Source organism: Apiospora marii, assembly GCF_038362585.1.
Source record: "Apiospora marii strain CBS 49790 chromosome Unknown utg000003l_segment0_segment0, whole genome shotgun sequence".
NCBI classification, from domain to species: Eukaryota; Fungi; Ascomycota; class Sordariomycetes; order Amphisphaeriales; family Apiosporaceae; genus Apiospora; species Apiospora marii.
In genome coordinates, this window is record NW_027117374.1 from 52,079 (window position 1) to 79,780 (window position 27,702).

Consider the following 27,702-nt stretch of genomic DNA (forward strand, 5'->3'; position numbering starts at 1 on the left):
ATCTCGCCTTTCCCATACTTCTCCGTCCGGTCAATCCAATCGAAAACCAGCAAAACAAAATGGCGGACGATGGCATGCTCCTCAACTTTGACCTCGGGGACTCTTCTCTGAAGAGCGAGGTCAAATTCACCGGCGGCAGATGGCGCGACCGAGTGCGCGCCCAGCGCAGCGCAAAAGGAAAACCCAGCAAATCCTGGAACGGCGCCAATGGCGCCCCGCTTGAGCGACAGCGCCAGTTCGGAAAAGACAACGACGACGACGATGCAGACACGCCCGCCGGCGATCGGCCCAACAAGCGACAGAGGACAGGCGGCGACGGCACACACACCGGCCACAAGACGCCCTACGTGAAGAACGGCCTGCCCCCGGGCCAGGTCACCTCGCGACTCTTCACCTCCAACCCCACGGCCACGACCGTCTTCGAAGACGCCCAACCCGAGGCGGAACCCGCGCAGCCTTCCAATGCGCCCTTGACGGCCGAGGCCGAGAACTTTGCGGCGCTGGGCCTGTCGAAACGCATTGCTCACCACCTCTCCACCAAACTCGAAATGAAAGCCCCGACGTCGATCCAGAAGAACACGATACCCCAGCTCGTCAATGGCGACAGCGACGCCTTCCTCCAAGCCGAGACGGGTTCCGGAAAGACATTAGCCTACCTGCTTCCCATCGTACAACGGATCATGGCACTCAGCCACGACGAAGATGGCACCAGCACGGGAACCAAGATACATCGCAACTCGGGACTGTTTGCCATGATTCTGGCGCCGACACGAGAACTGTGCAAGCAGATCGCGACCGTGCTCGAGAAGCTCCTCCGATGCGCCCCCTGGATCGTGAGCACTACCGTCATTGGTGGCGAAAGCAAGAAGTCGGAGAAGGCGCGGATACGAAAGGGCGTCAACATCCTGATTGCCACACCAGGTCGTCTGACGGATCACCTGGACCACACCAAAGTGCTGGACGTCGGCACGGTGCGGTGGCTGGTACTGGACGAAGGCGACCGGCTGATGGAGATGGGTTTCGAGGAGGAGCTGAAGATGATTGTCGGCAAGATCCGAGCCGAGGGCCTGAAGACGAGGAACGAGGAGGGAGTGCTCTTGAACAAGCTGCCGCAGCGCCGCGTCACGGTGCTCTGCTCGGCCACCATGAAGATGACTGCCCAGCGACTGGGCAAGATCTCGTTACAAGACGCTGTGCACGTCACGGCGTCCAAGTCGGATCCCGATGCCGCCGAGACCAACGAGGCCGTGTTTTCGGCGCCGGCTCAACTGAAGCAGACCTACATCATCGCCGCCGCCAAGCCGCGACTGATCACGCTTCTGGCGCTTCTCAAGTCGACTTTTGCCCGGAAGGGCTCCGTGATGAAGGCCATCATCTTCATCTCCTGCGCCGACTCGGTCGACTTCCACTTTGAACTTCTGCGCTCTGCCCCGCCTAACGCGAACGACTCGTCCAAGACTGCGGGCACCGTCGCAGAAGCTGCCTACATTACCTCACCCGCCAACCACAAGATCGCCCTGTTCAAGCTGCACGGCTCCCTTCAACAACCCATCCGAACCGCCACATTGAAGGCTTTCCACGACGAGACGAATCCTTGTGTGCTCATCACCACCGATATTGCGTCCCGTGGTCTCGATGTCCCCACGGTAGATCTGGTCATCGAATACGACCCGGCGTTCGCTGTCGAAGATCACGTGCATCGTATCGGACGAACCGCGCGTGCCGGACGCCCTGGTAAAGCCGTGCTGTTCCTGCAACCTGGCACAGAGGAAGGCTACCTCGCCCATCTGCAAGCCTCCATGACGGGCCAATCGTCCGAGTCCGTCATCCAAAAGAGCTTCATCACCCCGATTATGCTGCCCAAGCGGTCGGCCACGGACCCCGAGGCGCCCGTGCTCGACAGCGACAAGTCGGCCATGAAGCGCGCCGAGGCGCTGCAGCTGCACATCGAGCAGCGCCTGCTGGACGAGAAGCACGGGGCGAAGCTGCTCGACGCGGCCCGGCAGGGGTTCCGGTCCTACATCCGGGCCTACGCCACGCACGTCAAGGACGAGCGCAAGTACTTTGACATTACGCAGCTGCACCTGGGTCACACGGCCAAGAGCTTCGGTCTGCGGGAGGCGCCGGGCGGTATTGGCGGCGGGCCGTCGAGGCGGGTGGTCAAGGGCGGGGCGGCGTCGAAGAAGCGGAAGAATGGTGAGAGTGGTGGTGATAAGAGCGATAGCAGGAGGGATGAGGTGACGGCGCCCGAGGGCATGGATGTCAGTGGGCAGGCCGACGAGGATGCGGCAAGGCGCATGAAGATGAAGATGAAGGAGGTGATGAACCAGTCGTCCGAGTTCAATCTGGGCTGATCGCATATGCTTGTTATGTATATAAAATAATTAGAATCAAAACAGCCATGGCGTTATGAATGGTTTATGAGCGTATGATGCGTCTTCTGGGTGCCTTGGGCATATACATGCTTGAAGCTAATTGATGAGTCTGCTGTTCTATCATAGCAGGTTTCCACCCCTACGGATGGTGCAAATTGATCCGCTTGGTCATGATGATGTACGAGAACACAATAGAGGCGAGTTGGGGGATTCTTCTACATAACTGCCAGGAATATGGAATTGTCCATCGTAGTCCGAAAGGAGTCCGCTCCAGTCGCTTACGGTCACCCGCCGGTCGGTCAGTGTGTCCAGCGACACCTACCCCTTTTCTTCGTTCATCCATAAGCCCATCCAATCCAACCAACACTTCTAGCAATCATAAGACCCCATAGAGCAACTTGCAATCAATAACAACTCTGCCTGGTTAGCTCAATCGGTAGAGCGTGAGACTCTTAATCTCAAGGCTGCGGGTTCGACCCCCGCATCGGGCTCAATTCCCGATGCATCTCAGATACTGAGATAACATCGACCTTTCTTTTTTGCTTTTTGGGGAGATCTTCTTCACCCCTTTTCCTCGATCCTGTTTCCCTTTACCCTACTTTTTATTTCTCTCCTTCACGATTTGACCGCCTCGTGTATGGTCGGCTGCACCGAGCCACTTGCTTCCAGGCACAGCATCACATGTCATAGCGATTCGTGTTGCAGGCACGGATACTGTCATGATGCATTAAGGGTTTGGGACGAACCTTAGCCATTCGGCCACGCGCCAGCGCGGGGACCTCCCATCACATAGACACTGCCATTAGGTTACTACAGCTTCATCCCGTTCTCCTCCCCCTGCATAAAGGCCACCCCGGGCGCCATTCCTTCCTGTAACCCGCAACTGCAATGCTCTACCACTCCAATTGGCTTTCTTGAATTGCGAGGATGGCATTCTTCCGATTTCGCCAACTACCACCCGAAATTCGCAATCACGTTTGGAAAGACGCTCTTGAGGAAGAGGCCGTCGAACGTCTTTTCTTCCTTCATCGGTGGACCTTCCGCATCTTACCGACCAAGAACAACATCAGCCCGCTCTTTTCTGTCAGCTTGGAAGCCCGAGCCGTCGCCAAATCATTCTACGACATATGCGTCCCCGTTCACCGGCTGCCGCCTCGGCAGCCCTCCCGAGAGCTGATAAGCTGTAACGACTGGCTGGCGCGCACCTCCAAGGTTCGGTGGGGGAAGGGCATCGGATCCCAAGGCCAGAGCTGGACCAACCGCGAACGGTACTGGTACCACTACGCGCTGACTCTGTCCGGGGAAACGGCCCAGGGCGCCCTGTGGAGGCTCGCAGACGAGACGTGTTCGCCGAGCGGATGTGTCTACTTCAACGCGACGACGGACCGGTTCCTGCTCAGCTACGACGCCTCCACCCGCGACAAGGCGGAACACGTCGCCGACTGGGGCAACCGCAGGGGGGCTTACGCCGGCCTGTTTGTCGAAGACCCGCAGATGGACGTCTGCGTCTACCAGATGACCCATGACCAGAAGCCCGAAGCGCTCGGCCGGCGCTCCCGGAAGAAGAAACACTCGCCTCTGCACGAGCACGAAGTCCCGCGCCATCACGTGACCTCGCGGTTTCCCGAGGCGGTGAAGGGCCAGCTTCGCAACATCGTCTTCGTCGACGTCAAAGACGACTCCACGCGGCGTTTGGGCGGGGACCCGCAGGTGCTGTTCGGCTCCACCTTGGGCGATCTCTGGGGGCCCCTGCCGGGAGAACGCGAAGCCGGCTTCCGGCTCACCTACTTGAGGGAGCTGGAGACCCGGAGCATGCAGCCGGCCGGGGAGGACGAGGTCGATTTGTATTGGTGCAGCTGTTTCTTCCCCGCCATCCTGCAACCGCCGCGGACGGTGTTTTACCTCGAGATCCTCGCGTCGAGGTCGTGCAACTTGGTGGGGGAGGTCGAGAAGCGCACGGCCAAGTGTCTGGACATTGTCGAACTCAAGATCGACGGACCCGAAGGCGACGACGGGACCGCCAACGCTGAGTCTGGTAATACTGCGACGAAACATCCCCATTTCTGATAGGAGGGAGACTAACATAACGACAGATGAGGTGCTCTGACTGATTGTGATGAAGATTGATGTACAAGATGTAGTAGGCTCACTGTCGTGTTGTATCGTATCGCTGTGGTTGACAAAAGTCGGTACCGTCCGCGGTCATTACATACTCTTAGGGAAGTCTGATGGTCTTCGCATCCACCGGTCAAATCTGAAACAAATGATGTTTAATAGCATGCATGTCAAGTTCGGACACTTATTTGTGTACTACATCACAGAATGAAATTTAGAGGCGCCGACGCTTGTAGGTAGTCAATCGTAACATTCAATACCTATGCAACACATCCATGGCAATAACGAGTGACCAAGAAACGAAACGAGACGAAACAGCCGACATATCGACTGGAGCCCAAGAGTGCCCTCGCGGACGCGCAAAGAGAAGCCGATCGATTCCCTTTAGCCCTGAGAGCATTTGTGTGTAACCTCCTAAGGGTGCGAGCAGAAACCATTGACGCAACCGTTGGCGCAGCGGTTGCTGAAGCAGAAGGTGTCGCTGCTGCACGCCGTCGTCTCGCACGTCACCTGGCGGTTGACCAGGGCCTCCGATGCTGCCTAAGTAGCGACACCCGTTAGTTTATTAGACTGGGAGGTCTCGGGGGAACCGGCTGACCTGAGGAGTAGATGGTGCGCCCACGGCGAAACCGGACAGGACGGTCGCGAGGGTCATGATGGTGGTGAAGGCCTTCATCTTTGGTTTTGGGTTCTGGAAAAGGGGTTCGTGACTTGGTAAGAGTAATCGAGATGAGAGTATGTGAGAGAGTTGTGCGGATGCTGGTGATGATAGAACTGTTATGTCGAAAATCCTATGGGAAACACCCCTTACTTATACTACCAGTTTACTGTTGAGCTGAGGCCTAACTAGGTCCTTCTCTGGTCACAGAGGTGATGGTTATTCGAGAGACCTTCGTGTATACTGCATTATGTCGTCACATTCTTGGCGCCTGCCATCCAATCACACAACATGTTGACAAAGTGCCAGTCTTTAGGAAATATTACAACAGCGCCAAGCCAATGAGAGGCTTTCTTTTACGTTTGCGATTCGCAGAGTACTTCCTAGGCTACCAAGCCCGTACCGTTTTGGTGGCTTAGGCCAAGAAGCAGTGAGCAGTCATGGGCCACTTTGCTGCTCGAGTTGGGAATTCTATAGTGCCGATCTCCTGACGGCAGCAGATTCTGACTGTGTTGCACGCGCAATGCGGGGAGCCAAGGAATGAGAAGTTGAATTGACACTGCCTATGCTGACTGTACTGGTCGTTGTCATGGGGGAAGTGGAGCGCCTTTGGTATACAGATCAACTGGTTACACGAGCAGTGCAGCCGTAAGCATTGGTCACGCGGGCAGCGCAGCTGTAGGAAAAGTCTCTATGCGGGCAATGCAGCTGTAAGCCAAGGCTATGACGGTCCTTTATGATTGGTGCAGATTGTATCAATTGTAGTATATGAAGTGGATAACGTGGAGACGTTGTATGTGCGTGGAAAGCGCCGCTAGGGCAAATATGTACAGTCGACTCCCTCTCAAGGAAGGGAATCTAGAAAAATGTGTCTCAAACTGCGAGGACACGGAGCGATTGCCTTTTCAACCAAGGGGAAAGAAAAGACGCCCGGCCCCAGACCCATCCAAGCCCCTCGTCTAGCAAGAGAAGCCGCAGTCGAGGTTGACGACGGAGCGGTCCTTGTAGACCCAAGGGATGTCCCACTTGCCCACCTTGCAGTTGGCGTTCTGCGTGTTGGCGAAGCCCGTGTTGAAGTCCTGGTCCTTGTACTGGACGCGGGCCTAGTAGAGCGGTGGTTAGTTCCAAGTCTGTCCATGCCCGAAAAGAGGAAAGACGAAAGGAGGAGAAGGGGACAAATAGACTTACTATGCTGCCGACAACGCCTCCGATATCAACCTGGAGGGCGTCCTTGCCCGGCAGGCCCTTGTTGAACTTGAAGTGGAGGTTCTTGTTCCTGGCGACCTTCTTGTGGCGGCTGCGGATGGTGTTGCCCGAGGCGTCCTTGACGGTCACGTCGGCCTGGTGGTAGTCGCCTTCGACAATCTTCATGTGGATGCCGCACCAGCCGCCGTTGAACTTGCGCTTCTCGACGGCGGGCGTGGTGCCCGAGAGGAGGTCCTCGCTGTCGTTGTCGTCCTCCTCTTCCTCGTCGCCGTCGACGTCGCCATCTTCCAGGTCAAAGTCGACGACCTCGGGCGCGGCGGCGGCCTCGGAAGGGGCGGCGATGTCGCTGGCTCGGAGGCCAAGGGCGGCGCCGCCTTCACCTGCCGAAGGAGCGGTGGGGGCGGCGAGGCCGGTGGCGGCGAGGCTCAGGAGAGCGGCTACGGCGGTGATCTGCATCTTGATGAAGGTGATGAAGAACAGGCTGTGAAGCGTTGAATGACAAATCGGTTGTTTTGAAAAGATTGATGGATTGAGGAGCAGAGTGATGGTGATGAGGAGGATGGTTCTTTCTTTTTTCGACAAGAGAACTGCTGAGTTGCGGCCTCTTATACCTCGCGACAGCCAAACTCGGTGTCGCCTTGGAGTCGCGCGGGCTGCCAACACCAAGCAGCATGCTTACTAGTCGACGTCCTCACAGCTGTCATAATCCATTGTCTAGATGCCCATTGCCAAAAAGTCTATGCCCGGTATCACGTAGTTGGTCGCCCATTTCGCCAGATTGGCAGGGCCGCTGGAAGTGGACACCCGCCGAATGCTGCTATATTTAGAACTCATGGCATACAGAGTCCGGCCGGCTTACCTTACCCCAGTCCTTTGTGCCAATTGAAACATGTTTATGCCAAAGTAGTGGTTTTCTAGAGTAGTCGCTTACTCTTTGCGCCCCGTTCCCGAGGACAGCTGGCCAACCCGCTAAAATCAGGGACAAGCGTCCAAGCCACGGTGCTGCCAGCTGTCTCTTGCTAGTCGCCAGAAGTGCAGACGAACTAGCGTGCGACTATGTAGTAATGCCGCGTTGGCCTAGAATCCCCGAAGAGGAGCCCGGAGGTGGAGCCCGAAGCAGAACACCGAAGCGGGTCGAGGAGAGAGGAGAGACCCATCCTGTAAGCTAACGTGATGACATTTATGGAGAATGGGAAGCGGGCCGAGAGACTTCGACCACAAATCAAGGTGTGGCGCATACGCAGTGAATAGTAAGCCTGGAAAGACGGCATCACCGCAACAGTATAGCCATATGGATATTGTATGCTTCCAAGCGCTCCACGAAATTAGAACCGCGATCCCCCGCCTGGCTTGGCAATGGCCATAGGGAATGGCCACTATGCGCTTCTGCGTTGTCCGTGGATCACGGATGCTTACTGGGTTCCCTATATGGTATACTCGCCACCCCTTTGTGTGAGCTCATGGTGCCGTGAAAGCGGCAATAGTATCCGAAAAGTGGTAGACGCTGTATTCTGCTTGACGTAGTCGTGTACGACATGCACGAGTTGAAAAGAGCTTCATCTCTTCAAGGCTCCCGTGGTCTATCCGTCCTTTACATCTCGTATAGCAGCAAAGTCCTATCAGCATATCCCAAAATACCTTCAGAGAGCAGTCTATCTCGATCCATCCCATCACAAAAAATGCGTTTCTCATCGTTCGCCATCGTCCCAGCCGGGCTCCTCAGCCTTGTGCACTCACTCCCCACCGAAGGCGGTGCTCTCTCCCTGGCCGACTCCCCTGAAACTTTCATCGAAGGCAACAACAGTGGCAACAGCAACATCGACAACAGGCTCGAGGCCCGGGCGGCGACATGCAACAATGCTTACACCCTCAAGATCTTCAAGTCCAATACGTGCTCGGGGAACCCCACGAGAACCGAGATCCAAAACTGGCCACTCGAGGCCGGCGCGACCGACCGCTGTGTCAATGTCAACTCGGTACGAGCCCAACCAAGACCCCCGAGCCACTCATTCCCTTACTGACATACGTGCGCTGTGTAGAAAGCCTCATTGAAAGGCCTCACGCTGCAGAAGGGCGTGAGCGGTAAGTACTTGCTTTTTCATACACACTGGCCCCTTGATCGAGAGCGGGGTCTTCTCCCACGCATGACTGACCCAGTTCATCCCGCCAGCCGTCATGTACATGTACCCCAAGGCCGATTGCCCCAAGCGATCGAACGGGTTCGCCGAAGCCTTTCTCCCCTATGCGCAGCGGGTGATCGACGGAGCATACTGCAACTCCTTCGCCCAGCGAGACCAAGAAGTCAAGTCCTACTACATCAAGACGTGGAAAGGCGCCGATTGTAAACCTTACTAGAGCACGGGGGCAAGGGGCAAAGGCAAGGTTACATAGCCAAATACTTGGCACGATTCAAGAGGTTTGGAAATGCAATGGTATCTGTCACTTCCAAAAGATCGTCAAGTGTGGGGAAAGGATAATGGGGTAATTTCTATCTAAAGCCAAAGATTTCCGTACTTAGTGGCTGGTCCGCACAGACCGCCAACAGGAGATAAAGCGTCATGGTTGTTGGGTCATTTTTAGGATACTTTCATGACTTGGTACTGCATCAAGGACTTATACATGTGGAAAGACGACTTGGCTGATTAATGCAATTCAAATTCATCACATCAAGCGGTTGCACTTTTGATTGCATTCTCTGATGTCACGCTTGGAACCCCCATGACGGACGAGGGCTATGACGAATCGAAGTCATGCCCGTCATTGTCGGACTCGTCCGGGGTAATTTCTTTGACGTGGAGCTCGACGATGTTCAGAGCCCTGGCCGTATGCGTTTCGATTTTGCCCAGCAAGGTGGCAACGCGTCTCCCAAGATCTGGGCGCGGATCTCGGGTGGCAGATTTGGAAACCTGTGGAACGGCATCTTCGGCAACCCGACCGGAAATTTATTGAACCATGAACAACGGAAACTTTAATGTTTCGGAACTGTTTCTTCGGCAAGTAATTGCGCGCAGAGTGAAGGGAAAAGAGTGCATTTCAAGTTGTCATGATTGAATAGCAAGGACAGGTGAAGTCGTTTTAACCTCGTGCCGCGCTGAAGCATCGAAGGATTGAATCAGTGGGTACCCCGGAAGTTTCCGCCCGCACCGACCACAAGCTCCCAATTTGATGCAAATACACCAACCTCGCAGTAACAGCTCCTGCGGGTCATTTCTCCAAGAGGTCACTGACCCAAAAGGAAAGTGCGGTTAGGTAGAGCGTGTGCGTAACGACGTACCTAGGGTCGAACTGCAACCTGCGGTAGCTTCAGGGGTAACCGTAGCTTCGCCCGCGGGAAGGTCAGCCACAACAAAAGATGGCTGTCCTCCAGAGCTACGCAACTTCTACGGGCGTGTCGTCTGTGGCTACAAGCAACCCATGTTGTGGCTGTTTCACCCTGCGAACGTGGAAGAAAAGGAGTTGATTGGGAAAAAGATGGCCGGGCCAAGTGGTAAAAGGATTAATCCCCTTGATGGCGATAGTTCTGCTTAATATGGTGTAGTACTACTAGTGAGTATTCCATAGACTAGTCTATTCAATGGGATATCAAACTAATAATGGAATAAGCATTGCGCCAATAGCACTAAGTGATTCGTGTTATGTACAGTACATCATAATCTGGCGGGAGCATCGCTTCCACCATCAATGGGATAAAACGGCAATCTGTGTTCCGCTGAGAAGACTACCGGTTTTTGGTTTCGTGAACCACATACCCCGGAGCATGCAAACATTCATCGCGAGCCGTTCACACCAAGGTCAATATTTCTAGAACTTTTTCGTCATCCGGCCAAAACCTGCCGTGCATCAAGGCGCGGAAGTAGCCAGGCGCGATATAGCGAAACCCGCGACCCGCCGGCCTGAGGATGACAGGATTATCCGAACCAGCCAAAAGCCAGACCTCATCGCCCTTCTCGCAGGTGCGGTAGGCTCTACCAATGTGGCCGGTCTCTGTTTGGACGAAGGCCCAGTTCGCCGTCCAGTTGAGCTGAGTTTGGACCTTTCTTGCCAGCTCCGCGTCGGGAATTTGCCCGTTGCGTATGTACTCGTACACCACACTTTTCGGGTCGTCCTGGTCGCCGAGCCCCGAATGTCGTTCGATCGTCTCGGGCGAGACGAGGCGGCAGTTCGGGTAAAGCATGATGTCGTGCCAGATGCGGGCCTGGTCACGGTTTTCCTGGAGCGAGTCCCGGGGGTCAATAGAGTCCCATATCTCGGCGTCGTCCAAAGAAACCGCGGAACAGAACTCGTGACACGCGTACAGAAACAGGCGGTGGCTTTTCATGTCGGCCATTTCGGCTTTCTGGTCGAATCGACAGCCCATCCTCATCCGGATGGTGCCAACTCTGCGACCTTTTGCTATCAACCGCGATCTTGCCTTCTCGCTGGATACATACATTTGTGAGCGACCACTGGCTCCCATCTTTTGGTGGATAAAGCCCATCGTGTCAGGAGAGGAAACCGGGATGACACGGGGCACCAGAAGGGGAGCAACCCAGGACGGTATCTCGGGAAGTTCGTGGGCGGCGCGCTCCGAGGTGATGAGGTTTATTTTTCTCTTCTGCAGGACGAATGATCTTGTGAAGTCCTCCAAGACACTATGGATGCGCCGACCGTAGTCCGGGTCGGGCAACTGGATGCCCATCTTTCTGAAAACGGCATACAATCCGTAAATCTTGTCGTGTAGAAGGGACGACTCTAGGTTTGCCGCGAATCGCAGGAACCGTATGTGTATCCATTCCTTGGAGGGATCATCCGAGTCCCGGATGTGGAGTCGTGACATCATTCGGAAGTGAATATTGCGGTATTCTGCAGAGTCTGCATCATACTGGGTTGAAAGAAGCAACATCGCGTGTAGGTCCTCCCAAGTGACTAGTGACTGTCTAGAGATAAAGACACAACGCCGGGCAACGGCAAACTCCTGACACATATCAGCGGATGATGCTATAAGAGCAACATGGTCACCGAGAGGGGTAATCCCAAGGGTAAGTAGGTGGCTCTCCTTGCAACTTAGGATGGAAACGATCATCTAAGGAAACGATGGCTGATAGAAGATGGGCTCAGAACCTGAACAGTCCACACACGTCTAAACCATGGATTCTCATCCAGTCGTTTACAAATACCATACTCCTCAACGTACGCTGTCAAACGATCACCTATGTAATGTTTTACAAACTCATTAATATTGCTGAGGATATCATCAATGGACGACCATTCAGGTTGGTATAAGAGACTCACGATCGTAATGATTCGACCTCAGGGTTGGTAAACTCATACGAAGGGTCCAGGCGAAACTGCGAGCTTCGGGAATGATTGGGATGGCTTCCGAACCTAGCCAGACCACTACAACCGAGGCGTACTTGTAGATCCGGCCCATAAGCTTGATTTGGTGATTGCGCTCCTGAGCACTGCCAGCGGCATCATTCTGGTCGATACAGATGGAATCGATCCAGAGTGTACGGACGCGGAACTTGCACCGCAGCTCAACGATAGCATCATGGCAGTTGGGCGTGATGAGCAGCTCGCCCCCGTTGCAAGCGATCGGGACACTGCCCTCCTTGGCGCCCCAGACGTAAGACAGGGCCTCGTACTTGTCGTAGGCATCTTCCAGGCGCACCTGCCGGATCCGGCATCGCACGTGTGCGTCCAGTCGCCAAGCTGGCAGCAGGTCGAGGAGCCGGATCGTGTCCTCTGAGGCGAGGGGCTGATGATGATATCGCGGGGCCATCTATGGGAACTCTGCTGGCGAAGCAAAGGTACCCAGCTGGTCTGTTGACGAAATAGACTATCTGAGCATCATTAAAGGTGGGAAATGGGGAGAAAGGAGGGGGGGAATCTTGCATGCCTTGGGGACAACCCGAAACCCATTGCTGAGCTGGCCCATCAGGATGTAAGCCTGCATCTTCTTGGCATGCTCTTGTTTTGCAGATCCAATCAACATCGTCATCCAATGCTTGAAAGTGGAAACACTTGAAGCAGGAATACGGCAGTGAGATCCATCTGGATTACACGACTATTTATCATTGGCTGCTAATGTGATGTTTTACCGCGGTGAAGATAAGGTACTACTGGGTTACTAATTACGGTTTAATCTAAGCTCAGGAATTGAAGACCTAGGTGATGAGGAAACACATTCGCGTATTCACCTTGTCGGCGACCGTTGGTGAGAGCCTGCTCAGAGTTTCCATTCTAATGGAGTTTACAAGTTCCAGAATTAATTACGATGAACACTTGACGTGAAGACTACTCTATCTATCGCAAACAAGAGGCTGGTTAACCACTCCGCCGGGACTCTGTCGCCGGATCCCCAAACGCTGGGTCCTTGTAGTTGGGCAGGACGATGCCCCGCGACTGCCTGATCAAGGTATCAATGCCGTCGCTTCTTTCAGATACCGGGGAGACACCCAAGCTCTGCGCAGGTGACGCCTTCCCCACCGTCGGGCTGTCGGGTGCTTTCGCCAGCTCCGGCAGGGAATGCCGATCGGAGGAGCGTCGCGGCAGCTCCGCCGCGGGTGCGGCGTCCATCTCGAACTTCTTCTCGCTCATGAGCTCCGATGCCGGTTGCTGCGCCTGCGCCGTCGTCGCCGCATGTCGACTTGGCGTCATGGGTATGATGGGGGCTTCCTGCGGTGGCCTCAGTATCTGCCACGACGCGTGGAATGTGTCTTGGGGTGAAACGGCCGTCGGGCTCAGCAAGCGGTCCTCGTCTCCTCCCCCATTCCCGGGCTTAGGTAGGCCTCTCTGGGCTTGCAAACTGGCCAGTTCCTGCTGGCTTTTCCCCAGCCTCTTGGAGATGGTCCTCGTTCTTATGAACAACCAGGCAGCAATGGCCATTATCAATAGTGCGATGGCGCCACATGTCACACCTATTATTGCGATTGTCGTCGAAGAAGCTGGATGCGACGCAGCCTCCTGATTATTGGGGTCGGCACTCCCCGTTTCCCGCACGGTCGCCGCGCCGGCCATCGTGGTGGCTCTGCTGGACGACGTTGTCGGCTGGGCCTGCCGGGTCGTGTTGAACAGGCCGACGTCCTGTCGCCGGAACCGCACCTGGATGCTCTTCGCCTGCGCCACCCCGTCCCAGCGGAAGTCCTGCGTGGCGGCCATGGACGAGCCGCACTTCACCGTCTTGAGGTCGGTCAGGGTCGCCGTGGCCCCGCCCAGGGCGGCGTAGCAGAGGCCCCAGGACCACTCGCTGCCGACGCTGCATCGGTAGCTGAGGCCCTAGCCCGCGTCGGGGCAGCATGTCAGTACCGTCTCGGGCTCGGGCGAGGCTTGTCGGTTGATGCTCGTGCATGCGGCGGTGTACCCTTGGGGGCAGATGCCAGGGCTGTAGTAGGCCCCTGGCCGTCCGGCGGCAGCGGTAGCGTTTACGGAAGGGGGGAAGCAGTGGGCTGTGGGATCCGTGTCGACGGGGCCGCGCAGGATCGAGGTGGTGGAGCCGGCGCAGTCGAAGTCGTCGTACATGAACAGGGCCGACTGCGAGCACGACAGCGGCGCCGTGAAGACGGTGGTCAGCGGGCCCAGGTTCAGGTCGTCTTGTGGTTGGTGGGTCATGGCTGTGGTATTGGTGGTGTTCGGTCTCCTTCGAAGGCGGGCGGCCGGGTGGTCGCGTGCCGCAGCAGGATGCTGCAGATGAGGGGGCAAGCGAATGAGGGAGGTGTAGGATGTGGTGTTACTTCGGGATTGGTTGTGCATGATCATCGTCGCCTCGCTGTCAAAACTCAGAATAGGATTTTGCAGTCTTTGCCCCAGCATGAAAGGGGCCGCAAATCAAACGGTGCAGAAAGTGGCATGGGTCGCTATGTCAGGGGGCGGTGGGTTTTACATTGCATGGCTTTGCAGGAAATCCTCGCAGCTTCAACGCAAGATATTTCCACTCGTTGTCGAGGGCAAACATTCGAACAGTGGCCAATCACCATTCCGCCCCTCGCATGCGTAACTCATCCCAGCTTGGCCACTAGTGATTGCTTGCTTGCTGCTGTGAAGCAAGGGATGTGCTCCTTTTCCACTGCGTAGGAAGCTATCGGCGCAGCGATGCTTTCGTCCTGACAGGGATGCACACGTCGGCCAAGACCGAACCCAGCACCAAGTTTGGGACACCTTACTTTGCACTGTCGGTCTGTCTAGACACTCATCTCAGGTGGTCTCAGAGTGAGTGAACCAATTCCCCATTCAGGGAAGCAAACCTCTGTGTACGACAGATAGATTAGCCAGTTGGATACCCGAGAGCGTTTAAGCGACTTCCTTGCATATGTTAACAAGACCAGTGCCAACCAGAAGAATCAGAGAATAAAGATGTGGGCTGTGGAATATTGGTGGAATGTATTGGCCGTCCGTCCCAGGCAACTTTTGCCGATGTTCTCACCCGGGTCACTCATCCATCTTTTCCAATGCTGTTTTATGTCTCCGACGCCTTTAGCTTGCATATTTCTCATGCAAGTCTTGCCACAGCATGATCCCGCTGCGGTGGATCATCTTGGTCGGCTGCACCGCCATCTCGGCCGTCACGGCCGCCACCCTCGGCGCCATCTTCCAGCAGCAGAAACAGAGAGAGGACAAGGCCAATAATGACAACAACAGCCACCATGACGGACTGCCTTGCTGCACGTGCAAAGGAATGCGAGATCAGGCCGCCCGGTTTGGAACGTCTCTCGATGAGTTTTTCAGAAGGAACCCCAACCTTGACCGGAACGACTGCAATGGCAATGCATGCGCCAACAATTGTGGGTTGACACGATGGTCTCCTATCAACTCAGGTGAAAGAGCTAATAAGGTAATAGATACCCAAATCATCATACCCAACATAGTGGGAGGTTCTCCAAACACCTTCTGCAGGACAGTAGGCGGTGACGTGACTCGTGCCACGTCGGGTGTTGTTACTAAGCCGTCGAATCCCACGACGCCAGGTTATCCCTCGACGACCACGGCAGTAGCGACAGTCAGTCCTAGCGACCTTTTCAAGGCTTCCGTAGTATATTCGACGCGGGAACCGCCACCGGCTACGGAAGCATCAGACAGCACGGTTCCTCAGTCGACTGGTGTTGCGTCTTCTTTCCCTGCAGGCGGGGTGGTATCTGCATCTCCTTCTGACGCCGAGACCCAGCATACTACGTTCCCGGGTCCAGTTAGCAGTTTATACAAGGCTTTGCCGATAATAAGCGGAGACACTACTGGCGCGCCGGACAGCGTAGTTGGAGCCTCGGAATCCCCAGCAGCAACGTCCAAAGCGCGCGTACCTTCACCCATCAACATGCCAGTAGACACGGACGAACTGTCCAATGCGCCAAGCACAGGGAGGCCAACAAGGCTTGTGATTTCCGGCAGTCTCCTACAACCTTCGATCACGGCTGAAAGCGACCACCGTACGCCGGTTTCCTCAAGCCCAGAAACACGAACCTCGCACAATCAAGCCTCAAAAACCCCGGGATCCCAAGCAGAAACGACGTCGAAAGCGCGCATGTCTTTACCAATGTGGTTTCCGTTGCCCGAGGAATCGAGCATAGAGAAGCCCACCATGACCGAGACATCCGGCGACGAGGTGCCGTCTTCGACCGCGACGGGGCGTGACCATTGGCCAGATCTACCGAGCTCAGAAACAAGAACCTCGGACAACCCTCAAGCTTCGGAAACGCCAGACTCAACAGGTTCACTGGAGAGCGTATTTACGACATACCCAGTAACTACAACAGCCCTGCCGACCTCCATACCCCCCAAAGAGTCTTCGATTCCATTTTCAAGCGAGCCAATATCGAGTTCGGGCATTGCCCAGACATTTTCGACTTCCCCTGGTGAACCAACAATGTCTGCATCGACGTTTCCTGAAACGTATCCAGCTTACTTCCTAGATGTAATAACAACCGCAACATCATCATCACCAAACAGCGTTTTCACGGCCTATTCAACAACTGGAACAGCTCGGCCCACCTTGGAGTTCTTACAAGAGCCCTCCCGCGATAAGCCGGCAGGACCGAGTTCGGATACTACTCGGGCATCGTCAATTTCTCTTGCTGGATCAGCATCTACATCAATCACACTCGTAGGGTATTCAACTTCTTCTTCAGGTGCAACAACAACGGGGAGAACGACCACCGCAGCAGAGGGCCCCAGCTCAACAAGTGCCCAAGCGCCAGTAACAAGTCCCAGATCTGGTTTCACGACGTCGACCACAGCGGCCGCCACCCCGACACCCACAGCAAGCCCCACTACCATCACTACGCCCAATAGCACTTGCCAACGCGAATCCGGCATCTGCGACGGCGGCCACCATGCCATTCATTCATACGTGCAGACTTCTTGGCAGTCCTTTTCCGATGCACACCTAGATACCTATAGATCAAGTAGACGTTGGCAGGGTTGTGGAAATGTATGAATAATATGTTTAACCAAACCAGTTTTAAACAGTGTGTTTTAAGCAGCAGCAGTGACGACATTCTAGGGACATCATACGAGATGCTGAAAGGATGTCACAGGTCATAAGGGTGGAAAGCTCGTCTTCTTTTTCCAAGTCTCGTTGGAGGGACAATCTCCTCTGCTCATAGTCGAGTACGTACTGCAAGTCATAGCGTTTTCTCCCAGGGCTGTCGATGGGAATGTCATGTTACATTCCGCGGGGAAGAAAGAGGGAAAATGACATGACATGACGGCAGGAATCACGCCGAAACAGAGGGCGCGGTGCGTGCGGGGGGAAAGGCAAGTGATCTCACCCTGGGTTCGATTGCGGCGCGGGCGGGCGTGGATCTCTGTTCTTAACTTTATTTCGACATCAAAAACGAATGTTTTTCTTTTTGTCTTATGGTCAAGGGTCCTGGGGGGAGGGGAGCTGCGGGCTCGTCTTACCTACATACCTACATACTTATACCTGTGTTGCTACCTGCCCGTCGGGTCAGGGGTCAGGGTCCAAGACTGTTGAGCGCGGAATTCTGTACATAGGCAGTCGGCCTATTCCCGATAGACCCGGGAGAAGTCGGTTGTCTCGCGGGCTAAGCGACAAGAATTAATGATGATCATCACCACGGCCACGAGTTTGGTCGAAGCGAATTGAACAATTGCTCCGGTCGACCAGCTTTGGCAATCCTCATAATGGGGATGCCTGCCTTAACGAGGACACATCTCGAGACGACGAGACCTCACCGCCGCCATGCATCAAGAGAGCCGCATTAACCAGGGCGGGCGGCAACAGGGGCAGGGCGGGCTCCTCTCATGCCCATCATTCGCCCCGCCCCGCCCACGAGTTTACTGGGGCTTGGCGGATGACATAAGCAGTGCCAGGTGGGATTTGGCGGGCAACTATGCTACCCTTATTTCCCAGATAAAGCCGAAGCCCCTCCCTCCACTCTTTTTCATTGGTCGGCCACGGTGGGCAGAACAAAAGAAGTTGACCCTTTGCGGATTTACGTTGTCGGGTAGGTGCGACACGATTGACGACGACACGACCAAGACACGACACGGCTTCTTGACAATTGACCACGTTTTGTCGGCCATGGCACCCGGTTCCAGTCTAGCGTGATGACTAGCAGCCGCGTTGCCACGAGACCGAGACAGGAAACGTTGAGTTCTGGAAAGCGATAGGCGAACTAACGCCCCCTTTAGTTGCAGTAGTTTCCCTTTATTTTCCTTTTTTTCCGCCATAATCGGCCGATGGGGGCACGTGCAGGCGGAAAATGGCCGCATACCAATTCATCCCGCCACGCCGTCTTTCTCTCTACTACCTAACCGTGCTGCATTGGGTATGGTATCCGCGGCCTGCCCGGGAATAGTCAGTAGAGCGCTCTGAAACCGCCTTTTCCTCATGCCATCGAACCATGGAGAATTATTGAGCGACATAGTAGTAGGTATGCTGGACCTGACACTGAGAACACATAATCCATCGAATGTTCGGTGACGTTTCTCTCCTCTGACCCCTCCAAGTGGGCCCGCGCTCCTGAGTCTAGAGCAGGGATGCCCGGCACTGACAAGCTATGCTTGCGGTCAACGGTGTGCCGTCCATCAGTCCCGAGACTGAAATTGACGTCTCCATTTCGCCTTTTTGGACGAGAATGCTCTAAGGCCTCATGCTGCTCGTAGAACCTGTTCACCGCAAAGATGCGGTCCCAATTGCTTGATGCGACTCTGGATGCCACTTGTTCGGTTGTCGGTCGCGCTGTCCTGCTCCAGCTCCAGCCAGCCCAGCTATACCGCTGAATGGGTGGAAAAGGATAGAAGTGCCAGCACGGGCAGCCAATAAGACGATCGCATGGCGGCTGGAGTTGTCGAACCATCTGGTAGCTATCCGCCTTCGCGGCCCCGTATAGCGTCACAGCAAAACTGGGAACTGCCTGCAGGGACAGCTCCGTCCAACAGATTCGACCCTAGATTGCTAACGCAGCCGCGTAGCTCCGTAGCTTCGTAGCTTCGTAGCTTCTTCTCAAAGACCGAATCCCGATTCATGGGCCATCGGGGATAACCCAGCGACGGGTATTTAGTAAAAGCACAAATCCCCCTCTTCCCCTCCTCGTTCCCGTTTCTGGAGTCATTAGTAGTTCATTCTTCTTTCTGCCATATACCCCCACCAACCTCAATCCCTTCTTTCATCACCAACAACACCACCACACACCACACCACCAAAATGGCTGCGCAATCCCCCAAGTTCGAAGGCTGGCTGGGCAAGAGCCCCGAGGCCTTCCACGGCAAGATGGAGTGGGGCTCCTACGAGCCCAAGAAGTGGACCGAGGACGATGTCGACATTGAGATCTCCCACTGCGGCATCTGCGGCTCCGACCTGCACGTCCTGAAGTCCGGCTGGGGCGAGACTCCCTACCGTAGGTTTCCGTCCTCTTTCGCACCGAGAGGAAAGAATAACATTTGCTAACACCCCTCAGCCTGCGTCGTCGGCCACGAGATTGTCGGCAAGGCCGTCCGCGTCGGCCAGAACGTCCAGGGCATCCAGGTCGGCGACCGCGTCGGCGTCGGCGCCCAGGGCCGCACCTGCGGCCAGGGCGACTGCAACGAGTGCAGCACCGGCAACGAGGTCTACTGCGCCCGCGAGCGCATCGAGACGTACGGCGCCGTCTACCCCGGCGACGAGGGCAAGTCGTACGGCGGCTACGCCGACTACAACCGCACCAACGGCAAGTGGTGCTTCAAGATCCCCGAGGGCCTCGACTCGGCCGCCGCCGCCCCCATGCTCTGCGGCGGTGTCACCGTCTACTCGCCCCTTAAGAACAACGGCTGCGGGCCCGGCAAGACGGTCGGTATCGTCGGTGTCGGCGGTCTTGGCCACTTCGGCATCCTGTTCGCCAAGGCCCTGGGTGCTGACCGCGTCGTCGGTATCTCGCGCAAGAACGACAAGAAGGACGACGTCCTGAAGCTGGGCGCCGACGCCTACATCGCCACCGGCGAGGACAAGGACTGGGCCGCCAAGAACGCCCGCACCCTCGACCTCATCATCTGCACCGTCTCCAGCGACAAGATGCCCCTGGCCGAGTACATGTCCCTGCTCAAGGTCCGCGGCCGCTTCATCCAGGTCGGGTAAGTTTTCTTCCAATTCAATCAGTATCCTTCCTTGTATGACCACGTTGCTAACAAATTGATTGACAGTGCCCCCGACGGCGGCCTCCTCCCCCCGATCAACGCCTTCACCCTGCTCGGCAGCGCCATCAGCGTCGGCGGCTCCCTGACCGGCTCGCCCGGCGAGATCCGCGAGATGCTCCAGCTGGCCGCCGACAAGAAGATCCAGCCCTGGATCGTCACCCGGCCCATGAAGGACGCCAACCAGGCCATCGTCGACTTCGAGGACGGCAAGGCCCGCTACCGCTACGTCCTCGAGAACGAGAACTACGGCAAGCACTAAGCACTTCGCCTCGTCACGTCAATGAGCTGCTGCTGAAGCTGCCCCATAATGGTTCCCGTTCGATCTGGAACGTGTGTTTTTAAAAAAAAGAAAAGCGTTCAATATTAGACAGAAGTTGGCGATAGATGCCGCTCAAAAGAATATAATGACTATTATGATCCCCAAAAAGATGATAAGAAGAAGAGAGGAAGAGAATGCAAGAATGTGACAGGAAGAAACGGGTGTGATATGTTGCGGCGAAGTGCCATCAAGGTTGGTTGGTTCTTTTGTTGGTTTGCTGTGCTAGAAGCTAGCGTGGGGCGCTTGATGTTGTCCGACTCCAAGACCTGGATGGCTTTATCGCGAAATGTTTCGCTGGCTCGGGACTTGAAACCGGCGCACAGGTAGAAATGAAAGGCAGCCCATGTGGAAAATTCCAATTAGGTGTTCCATTGCGAAGTCATTGCGAGGATACAAGAGAAGAGAGGACAGATTATTCTCATGATTGAGGAGGTTTCCACCCTGTTTTCAGCTGTTGGTCATTTCTTCCTTGGCTGCAGGTCGCCGCATCGCGATGTGCGGGGTCGGAATCTGAGTTGCTGCCGTCAGCACTTAGTGCGCTGTGGTCCAGGGTCCGGTGCATGTCCCCAGGATTGGCTGCGCATGCGTGTACAAGCGAGCCAATCATTCGGGCGACTGGCATTTGCCCGTCACTGGACTGCGCTCAACGCACGAGTGACGATGGCGATCTCTTCACGAGTACTAGGGAAATAGACTTCGCGCCCAGTGCAGTGGGTAGAGACTACGAAGGCAAAGTCATAAACCTCCAAGATGGGATGTTTGCTCAACGACGATTTGCTTGATCATGTTTCATTAAGACAGCGCTAAAGTTTGATGAAGAGGAAAAGTTCCAACTTCCAATACATGGATGGTCATTACCAACATTAAAAAGAAGAAAGCATGCAGCAAAGGCCTTGTTCTCGTAGGTGAGCAATCACCCATCTAAACGACCGGCCAGCCGCTCGAGAAGTCGATGCGGTTCCATCCGAACCGCTTCTGGCCGTCGGCGAAGCCAATGCGGGTGTCGACGAAGTGGTAGTAAAGAACCTACAGTTTGTCGCAGGGGTCAGCAACCATGCCCAAAACAGAAGGCAGAGACTGAGGCGTAAACTTACGGGACCTTCGACGGGGTCGTTGAAGACGCCCTGCCCGCCGGGGCCGTAGACGAACTGGAAGGACTCGTAGACGACGGTGCCGCCGCCGCGCGTGCAGTCGGCGCCGTTGCGGTCGACGAAGCCGCCCGTCGGCGACGAGGAGCGGCAGACCATGATCTTGTACTCGGCCCCCGGCGCGGGGCGGTTCTGGTCGAAGCCGCAGCAGGCGCCCTTGGAGTAGAAGAGGTAGAAGTAGTTGCCCCAGGGGAAGACGAAGCCGCCCTCGACGGCGGTGGTGGCGGGATCGTAGGCGATCTGGCGCGGGGCGACGCCGGCGGCGGCGCGGTGGGGCGGGTTCTGCATGGGGACGGTGTGCAGGTCCCGCCACCAGCTGCCGAAGGTCATGACGAAGCTGCCGTCGGCCTGCTTGAGCACGTGCGGGTCGATGGCGTTGTAGGCCGCGCCCCGCGCCGACTCGATGCCCGTCGAGCCGTGGTCCCGCCAGCTGACCAGGTCCGCCGACGTCGCCACCCCGATGGCCGAGTCCTGCGAGCCCGGCGTGCTGACCGAGTAGTACATGTAGTACTCGTTGCCGCGCTTGACGACCTCGGGGGCCTGTGGCATGATGGTCAGCAGGCATTAATTCCCAAGCCAGCTATTTACTGTGGAGTGAGAGAGAGAGAGAGAAAGAGACAGAGAGACTTACCCATAGGTCGTCCCGGCCCGGCTTGTTGATGCTGGACCCCCCGGGCAGGGCGGCGCCGACGTAGGCCCAGGGCCCCCGGATGGAGGGCGCCGAGTGGATGGCGATCTTGCCGCCGGTCGAGAGGCGGAAGTAGGTGCCGTCGCCGCGCAGCACAATGGTGGGGTCGTGCGCGTTGGTGCAGATCCCCGAGCACGCCTGGGGGACGGCGTAGCCCCAGGCGGTGCCAGCCAGCGCCGCAGCGGCGGCGAGCAGATGGGAGAAGCTCAGCATTATGTCGCTTTGCTTGCTTTTGTCGTTGTCGGGGCGGCGATGACGATGCGGGGGCTGGAAGCAGGCAGTGGGTGCATAGCGAGCTTCTTCTTCTTCTTCTACTTCTTCTTAGACGGGGCGGTCATCTCTTTATGGACAAACCGGAACCCCCCATTCTCCCATCGCGAGTGCTCAGCTCAAGCAGTCAGGCAGCGGTCGGCATACAGGTGCCGTTAGGACCCCATCTGGCCCATCGGGTCTCAGGCATCCCAATCTGCCCAATATCTGGCTGGAGGCGTGAATGGTGGATTTGAATATGCCGACATGGCCGCCCGTCGGACGCCAGCGAACTGCTCCGACCAAGAACGGGGGGAACGGGGGCTAAGATGCAAAAAGAAATGGGGCCTGATGACCTTCTGGATTGGTGAGCACCTTCCGTTGCTAGGGCGGTCCTGGGGTCACATTGCACGAGGTCATTTGGGGACGGTACGGGAAATGACCAGATTCAGGGAACAGTTCATGATACGATGCCCGATGGTTGCAGCTTGACCGACTTGTCTTGGTAACTGGACGAGAAAGTGTATAAAAGGGGCGCGGTGGCCTGGTTTTGTGCGCGATAATGCTAAATCGCAATTTGTCGGGGTGTCGCAAGGGAGAGGCAACCGCAGAAAGTCTAAGAGCGCATGTTAGAGGTCGGTGGGCTGGCTCCAGGCTCTGGCTATCTCTGGTTGCCCACTGGAGACATGCCAATGCAGATGCTGAAGAACTAAGAGAGACAACTCAACACAGCCCGAGATCTCAAGCGTACAAGTAAAGTTTTGACACTTCTGTTTTTGAGATAGTACCTGCAGTTATTTAACCCATATATTCAAAAGAACACTTATTGTTATCATGGGAAACGATGCCGGATGGTTGTAGCACAGCGCAAAGAAATTCTACGTACATACTCAATTGGATTGGGGTGGGGCTGATAGTAGCCAAAGCACTGGCAGTGGACAGTCAGCGGGCGATTAGCAAAAGCGATTAGAGCAGTCAGGTGGATGGAGCAGCTGTTTTTCAGGCTAAGCCGTTACTGGCCTCAATTCAAGATCCGTCAAAACATTTTTCTTCATCCAGACTGATTGATCCCAAACATCAACATCCAAGCGCATCATCCAATCACAATGAATGCAGCTTGATTCTGGACATTCTCTCTCAAAAAGAGATCATGGCGCCGGAATACTCGTCCAATTGGAAAAAGCTCCAGGAAAAGCTCAAGGCTCAATCGCCCGCCTCGGCCGCTGCTGCACCAGCAACCGCCACCAAGCGGAAGCCTGACGAGAGTCGCGAGGCCGCTGGCCAGTCGCAGGCCAAGAAGCGGCGGGTCCAGGTCCAAGGCCAGCAGCAGAAGCCGTCGGCGCCCCCTCAAAAACAGAGGAAGAAGGCAACATTCACAACCTCATCCTCATCCTCGGCAGCAAAGCCCAACAGCAGCAGATCATCCAAACCGGCCTCATCTATGGGCAACGCCGAGTCCTCCGTCATCTCCAAGGGCTCCTCCTCCACGGTGAGGCCCTCGCTGGCGCTCTGGGCCGAGGACAACGACATCTCGCCCGAGGACCTGGCCGAGGCGTACGGGCTGGGCCTGCGGCGCAGCGCTCCCCTCAACACCACGCCCCTGGAGAAGGACCGCGTCAACGAGGGCCGGGCGCCCGACCTCGAGAACCTGGGCAAGTACGTCGGCCTCGACTGCGAGATGGTGGGCACGGGGCCCGACGGCCACGAGCACGCCCTGGCCCGCGCCAGCCTGGTCGACTTTCATGGTCGCCAGATCTACGACTCCTTCGTGCGGCCCCAGGAGCGGGTGACGGACTGGCGCACCGCCATCACGGGCATCACGCCCAAGCTGATGGGCCAGGCGCGCGAGTTCGAAGAGGTGCAGCGCGAGGTGGCGGACCTGCTCAAGGGCCGCATCCTGGTGGGCCACGATTTGCGGCACGACCTGGACGTGCTGCTGCTCACGCACCCCGTCACGCACATCCGCGACACGGCGCGCTTCGCCGGCTACAAGCGGTACGGCAACGGGCCCAAGCCGGCGCTGCGGGTGCTGGCCAAGGAGGTGCTGGACATGGAGATCCAGTCGGGGCACCACTCGAGTATCGAGGATGCGCGCGTGGCCATGCTGCTGTTCCGCAAGAAGAAGTCCGAGTTCGACATGGAGCACGCCAACAAGTTTGAGCACACCAAGCCGGGACCCGGCAAATCCCATACCAAGAAGAAGAAGAAGCATTAGAAGAAAGACCCCACGCACCGCAACAGAACCGGCCGAGCTCCAGTAACAGACTTAAGGGGAGGGAGGAGTCGGACCCGAGGAACTGGCGCTGGGGCAATGCCGGCAATTGGCAGAAGAAATGGACCCCCACATAACCTGGAGACCTGCTATCTCAACCTTGTTTGCTGAAACCTGCTATCAACAGAAAGAAGTGTCCATCGTCGATGACCCTGGTCAATCGGCAGTCCGTGTCCCTCGCTAGCCCTTCAGCTGGCGTCCCCAAAAGGCGATTAGAGTTCAGCGTTGGTCTGGACGAGGAGACTGGAGCCCCTCCACCTCATTTGCAGACCCTCTCTCCCCCCAATTAGTTGCATCATGCAGCGTCGCGTCTGCTTTCTTCGCAAGGAGCCGGCTCGGGTCGGGAATTAAAACAATGAACCAGCAAGCTCGACTCGCACGAGAGAACGATCGACCGGAACGGATTGGGGCCACCCCCAGTCTCGTATGCAACGCGATGATCCAATCGCCACGGGGTGCTGGGCCTATGTAGAAACCTGCAAAGCATGTTTCAGTTGCGCAGTGTACGCGCTAGCCAGTAGTGGACACTTTTGGGCAGTTTGGAGTCAGTGTGAGAAGGGAGAGTGCCCGAACGGGTCACACCGTTACATTTGACACGGCAGTTGTCACCTAGTTATGCTTGTTCCTGGTGGCTGAAGCTCGCGCTGGTGCCAGTAGCGTCTCCGCAGGCCCTGCCCTAGAAGCCTCCTGTCTCTCGTTGTGGCCTGATTTTGATATTACTACTTAGAGTTCAATGAAGAGACGGGCGGGTTGGCCTAGTGAGGTGAGGGCATCTCCAGGGAGGAACCGGCAGGCAGGTCCACCCAAATAGTCATACATGCAAATCTTATAATGCGATACCCAATGCAAGCCTAATGCATGCCCAATATAGCCTGTTCGTCCTCCCGTCTTTGATTGCGATGCTTCCTCGTCTTGATTGTGTTTTCCTTCTTTTGTTTGCGGCCTACCCACACCAAACCCTCCATCAGGTCTTGCTTGGTTTGGTTTGCTTGATGTCGTCGACCTCGGGCGGTGCTCCTTCTCCCCCTCTTTCTTCTTCCTCGTCCGAGTATGGATGACCGAAGCGAGGAGGTCCTGGCCGTCGCGGTGACCTTCCTGGTCGTCTGCTGGGTCGCGGTCGGGCTCCGCGTGCATTGCCGGCTCCATGTGGTCAAGTCCTTCGGCATGGACGATCTGTCTCTGGTCATTCTTCAGGTAGGAGTTGCATGCACCGCTTGCTTGTTCTGGTCCGTTTCGTGTTAGTGCTGATATGTCGCCGTCTCCCTTACAGCTGGTCTATACCTCCTATCTCGTCGGTCAGCTCGTGGCCTGGTGGCATGGCACGGGGCAGCACAAGAGCGCCCTGAGCGAGGCGGACAACTCGCAGGCTTTGATGGTAAGGATAACCACCGCCCGGACTTCTTAGTTGCCCACTAACCAAGTCGCCCTTGGGCACTTACAACAGTTCTGGTTCATCTGCGAGCTCCTCTACGTCGTCTGCACCAGCCTCCTCAAGATCGCGACGGGCTGGTTCCTCCTGCGCCTCGCCGCCGACGCGCGCCACCTCTGGCTGCTGCGGGGCCTGATGGTGTCGACGGCCCTGCTGGGCGGCGGCTACTTCTTCATGGTCCTGTTCCAGTGCCGGCCGAGCCCGCGCGTCTTCTGGGAGGAGTCGCCCCGCGCGGCGCCGGGCGAGCGGTGCTGGGGCGACGGCGTCGTGCTCGGGCTGACGTACGCCGCGTCCGCCGTCAACTGCCTCGCCGACTGGGCGTTTGGGCTCATGCCCGTGCTGGTCGTGCGCACGCTCAACATGCCGCGGGGGGCGCGGATCCTGGTGGCTTGTCTTATGAGCTTTGCGGCTGTGTACGTTTGCTGTCTCCTTCTTTTCTTCATCCTCTCCCGAACTACACATTTGCTAGTGTAAAGTGGTGAAGGCATATAGAGGTTGCTAATAAGCAGATAACATCCAGTGCCAGCATCGCCACCATCGTTCGCATGGTCTACATCCCCACCCTCCTCAACGGAGACGATTTCCTGTGTAAGTAGTAGGTTTTTTGGCAAGAGAGCCCGGCCATTCCGGGCCCTCTAGAAGCACAACCACACCTACCACTTATCTCACCGGCCATTTACTCATGTTAATATCCGAAAACCAGACGAAACCACCGACATCGCCATCTGGAGCACCATCGAGGTCGGCGTCGGCATCACCACCCTGTCCGTCGCCGCGCTCCACCCCCTCGTCACCCAATGGCGCTGCCGGCGCGGTCTGCTCCCTATTCCCGCCACTGCCGCCGCCGCCGCCGCCGCTGGGGCCGCTGCGTCGCCTTTCCCCTCCGACACGCCCCTCTCGCCGAGCCGGAACTGCTACGTGCGCACCCACAGCAACGACCCCCCGCGCCGTCACCGCTCGGACCAACGACAGAGCGGCAGCCCCCTGAAACTGAGGCCGGACGATACGATCCTGTACATTTCGAGCGCCTCGGGCCTTTCGTCGTCCTCGCCGCCGCCGGCACCCAGCCGCTTCGGCCTCTGCCACTGGATCGAGGAGGGAGTAGGAGGACGAGGTCTTGGTGGTCATGGTGACGGGATTGGCAGCTACTACTACCGGAGCAATGGAAACCACGACGCCGGGTCGACGACGGAGCTGGCGGACTGGAAAGGGGACGGGGGCGAGACCGGCGGCGAAAGGACCGGCATCACCAAGACGACCGAGGTGTCGCAGCAGTCGCTGCACCGGCTGTCCCGCATCGACGCCGTCTTGATGACCGACAAGGAAGCGAGCTGAGGTTTTGAGGAAGAAGAAGGGATCTAGTTGCTTGACCGACTACATCTACTTACTACGTATCTGCTCCCGAGACACCCGGCGGCCACGATGGAATCGACGACGGAACCCCCATCGCTGACATACCGCCGGAGTTCCCTGGACTACCCCCGACCGTGCTTTCTTATCTGTCCCTGTCCGCCTCCGGCACCAATGCCGGACAACGTTGGTGCCCACCACCTCTCCCCGCATGGCCGGAGCAGAAAGCAACATGTCCCGCTGCTATTAGAGTGTGCTTTTTGGGATTGCATTCCAGAACCTTCCTAC

The 27,702-nt window shown here is 56.6% G+C and overlaps 13 protein-coding genes across 13 annotated transcripts; 8 read left to right on the forward strand and 5 right to left on the reverse strand.

Moving 5' to 3' along the window:
* Window positions 1–59: 59 nt before the first annotated feature.
* PG985_003468 (uncharacterized protein) lies at window positions 60–2,354 on the forward strand (the record flags this gene model as incomplete). Its single annotated transcript, XM_066823237.1, has 1 exon — window positions 60–2,354. The coding sequence occupies one exon, from the start codon at window positions 60–62 to the stop codon at window positions 2,352–2,354; it is 2,295 nt and encodes a 764-aa protein (XP_066686397.1).
* Window positions 2,355–3,302: 948 nt separating this feature from the next.
* Window positions 3,303–4,442, forward strand: PG985_003469 (uncharacterized protein; the record flags this gene model as incomplete). Its single annotated transcript, XM_066823238.1, has 1 exon — window positions 3,303–4,442. The coding sequence occupies one exon, from the start codon at window positions 3,303–3,305 to the stop codon at window positions 4,440–4,442; it is 1,140 nt and encodes a 379-aa protein (XP_066686398.1).
* A 462-nt stretch (window positions 4,443–4,904) lies between these two features.
* On the reverse strand, window positions 4,905–5,166 carry PG985_003470 (uncharacterized protein; the record flags this gene model as incomplete). The annotated part of the gene is made up of 2 exons (XM_066823239.1): window positions 4,905–5,030; window positions 5,089–5,166. 2 exons carry the CDS (start codon window positions 5,164–5,166, stop codon window positions 4,905–4,907), a joined length of 204 nt encoding a protein of 67 aa, XP_066686399.1.
* A 941-nt stretch (window positions 5,167–6,107) lies between these two features.
* PG985_003471 (uncharacterized protein) lies at window positions 6,108–6,810 on the reverse strand (the record flags this gene model as incomplete). Its single annotated transcript, XM_066823240.1, has 2 exons — window positions 6,108–6,251; window positions 6,337–6,810. The coding sequence occupies 2 exons, from the start codon at window positions 6,808–6,810 to the stop codon at window positions 6,108–6,110; spliced, it is 618 nt and encodes a 205-aa protein (XP_066686400.1).
* Window positions 6,811–8,033: 1,223 nt separating this feature from the next.
* PG985_003472 (uncharacterized protein) lies at window positions 8,034–8,709 on the forward strand (the record flags this gene model as incomplete). Its single annotated transcript, XM_066823241.1, has 3 exons — window positions 8,034–8,330; window positions 8,394–8,436; window positions 8,525–8,709. The coding sequence occupies 3 exons, from the start codon at window positions 8,034–8,036 to the stop codon at window positions 8,707–8,709; spliced, it is 525 nt and encodes a 174-aa protein (XP_066686401.1).
* A 395-nt stretch (window positions 8,710–9,104) lies between these two features.
* Window positions 9,105–9,326, forward strand: PG985_003473 (uncharacterized protein; the record flags this gene model as incomplete). Its single annotated transcript, XM_066823242.1, has 1 exon — window positions 9,105–9,326. The coding sequence occupies one exon, from the start codon at window positions 9,105–9,107 to the stop codon at window positions 9,324–9,326; it is 222 nt and encodes a 73-aa protein (XP_066686402.1).
* An 809-nt stretch (window positions 9,327–10,135) lies between these two features.
* Window positions 10,136–12,115, reverse strand: PG985_003474 (HET-domain-containing protein; the record flags this gene model as incomplete). Its single annotated transcript, XM_066823243.1, has 3 exons — window positions 10,136–11,259; window positions 11,472–11,543; window positions 11,626–12,115. The coding sequence occupies 3 exons, from the start codon at window positions 12,113–12,115 to the stop codon at window positions 10,136–10,138; spliced, it is 1,686 nt and encodes a 561-aa protein (XP_066686403.1).
* A 545-nt stretch (window positions 12,116–12,660) lies between these two features.
* PG985_003475 (uncharacterized protein) lies at window positions 12,661–14,091 on the reverse strand (the record flags this gene model as incomplete). Its single annotated transcript, XM_066823244.1, has 2 exons — window positions 12,661–13,591; window positions 13,697–14,091. 2 exons carry the CDS (start codon window positions 14,089–14,091, stop codon window positions 12,661–12,663), a joined length of 1,326 nt encoding a protein of 441 aa, XP_066686404.1.
* A 751-nt stretch (window positions 14,092–14,842) lies between these two features.
* On the forward strand, window positions 14,843–16,614 carry PG985_003476 (uncharacterized protein; the record flags this gene model as incomplete). Its single annotated transcript, XM_066823245.1, has 3 exons — window positions 14,843–15,113; window positions 15,171–16,383; window positions 16,431–16,614. The coding sequence occupies 3 exons, from the start codon at window positions 14,843–14,845 to the stop codon at window positions 16,612–16,614; spliced, it is 1,668 nt and encodes a 555-aa protein (XP_066686405.1).
* Window positions 16,615–18,994: 2,380 nt separating this feature from the next.
* PG985_003477 (uncharacterized protein) lies at window positions 18,995–20,218 on the forward strand (the record flags this gene model as incomplete). Its single annotated transcript, XM_066823246.1, has 3 exons — window positions 18,995–19,187; window positions 19,248–19,896; window positions 19,966–20,218. 3 exons carry the CDS (start codon window positions 18,995–18,997, stop codon window positions 20,216–20,218), a joined length of 1,095 nt encoding a protein of 364 aa, XP_066686406.1.
* A 981-nt stretch (window positions 20,219–21,199) lies between these two features.
* On the reverse strand, window positions 21,200–22,327 carry PG985_003478 (glycoside hydrolase family 43 protein; the record flags this gene model as incomplete). Its single annotated transcript, XM_066823247.1, has 3 exons — window positions 21,200–21,304; window positions 21,373–21,966; window positions 22,058–22,327. 3 exons carry the CDS (start codon window positions 22,325–22,327, stop codon window positions 21,200–21,202), a joined length of 969 nt encoding a protein of 322 aa, XP_066686407.1.
* A 1,186-nt stretch (window positions 22,328–23,513) lies between these two features.
* On the forward strand, window positions 23,514–24,578 carry PG985_003479 (uncharacterized protein; the record flags this gene model as incomplete). Its single annotated transcript, XM_066823248.1, has 1 exon — window positions 23,514–24,578. One exon carries the CDS (start codon window positions 23,514–23,516, stop codon window positions 24,576–24,578), a length of 1,065 nt encoding a protein of 354 aa, XP_066686408.1.
* Window positions 24,579–25,685: 1,107 nt separating this feature from the next.
* PG985_003480 (uncharacterized protein) lies at window positions 25,686–27,399 on the forward strand (the record flags this gene model as incomplete). Its single annotated transcript, XM_066823249.1, has 5 exons — window positions 25,686–25,829; window positions 25,906–26,010; window positions 26,080–26,481; window positions 26,574–26,652; window positions 26,768–27,399. The coding sequence occupies 5 exons, from the start codon at window positions 25,686–25,688 to the stop codon at window positions 27,397–27,399; spliced, it is 1,362 nt and encodes a 453-aa protein (XP_066686409.1).
* Window positions 27,400–27,702: the final 303 nt, after the last annotated feature.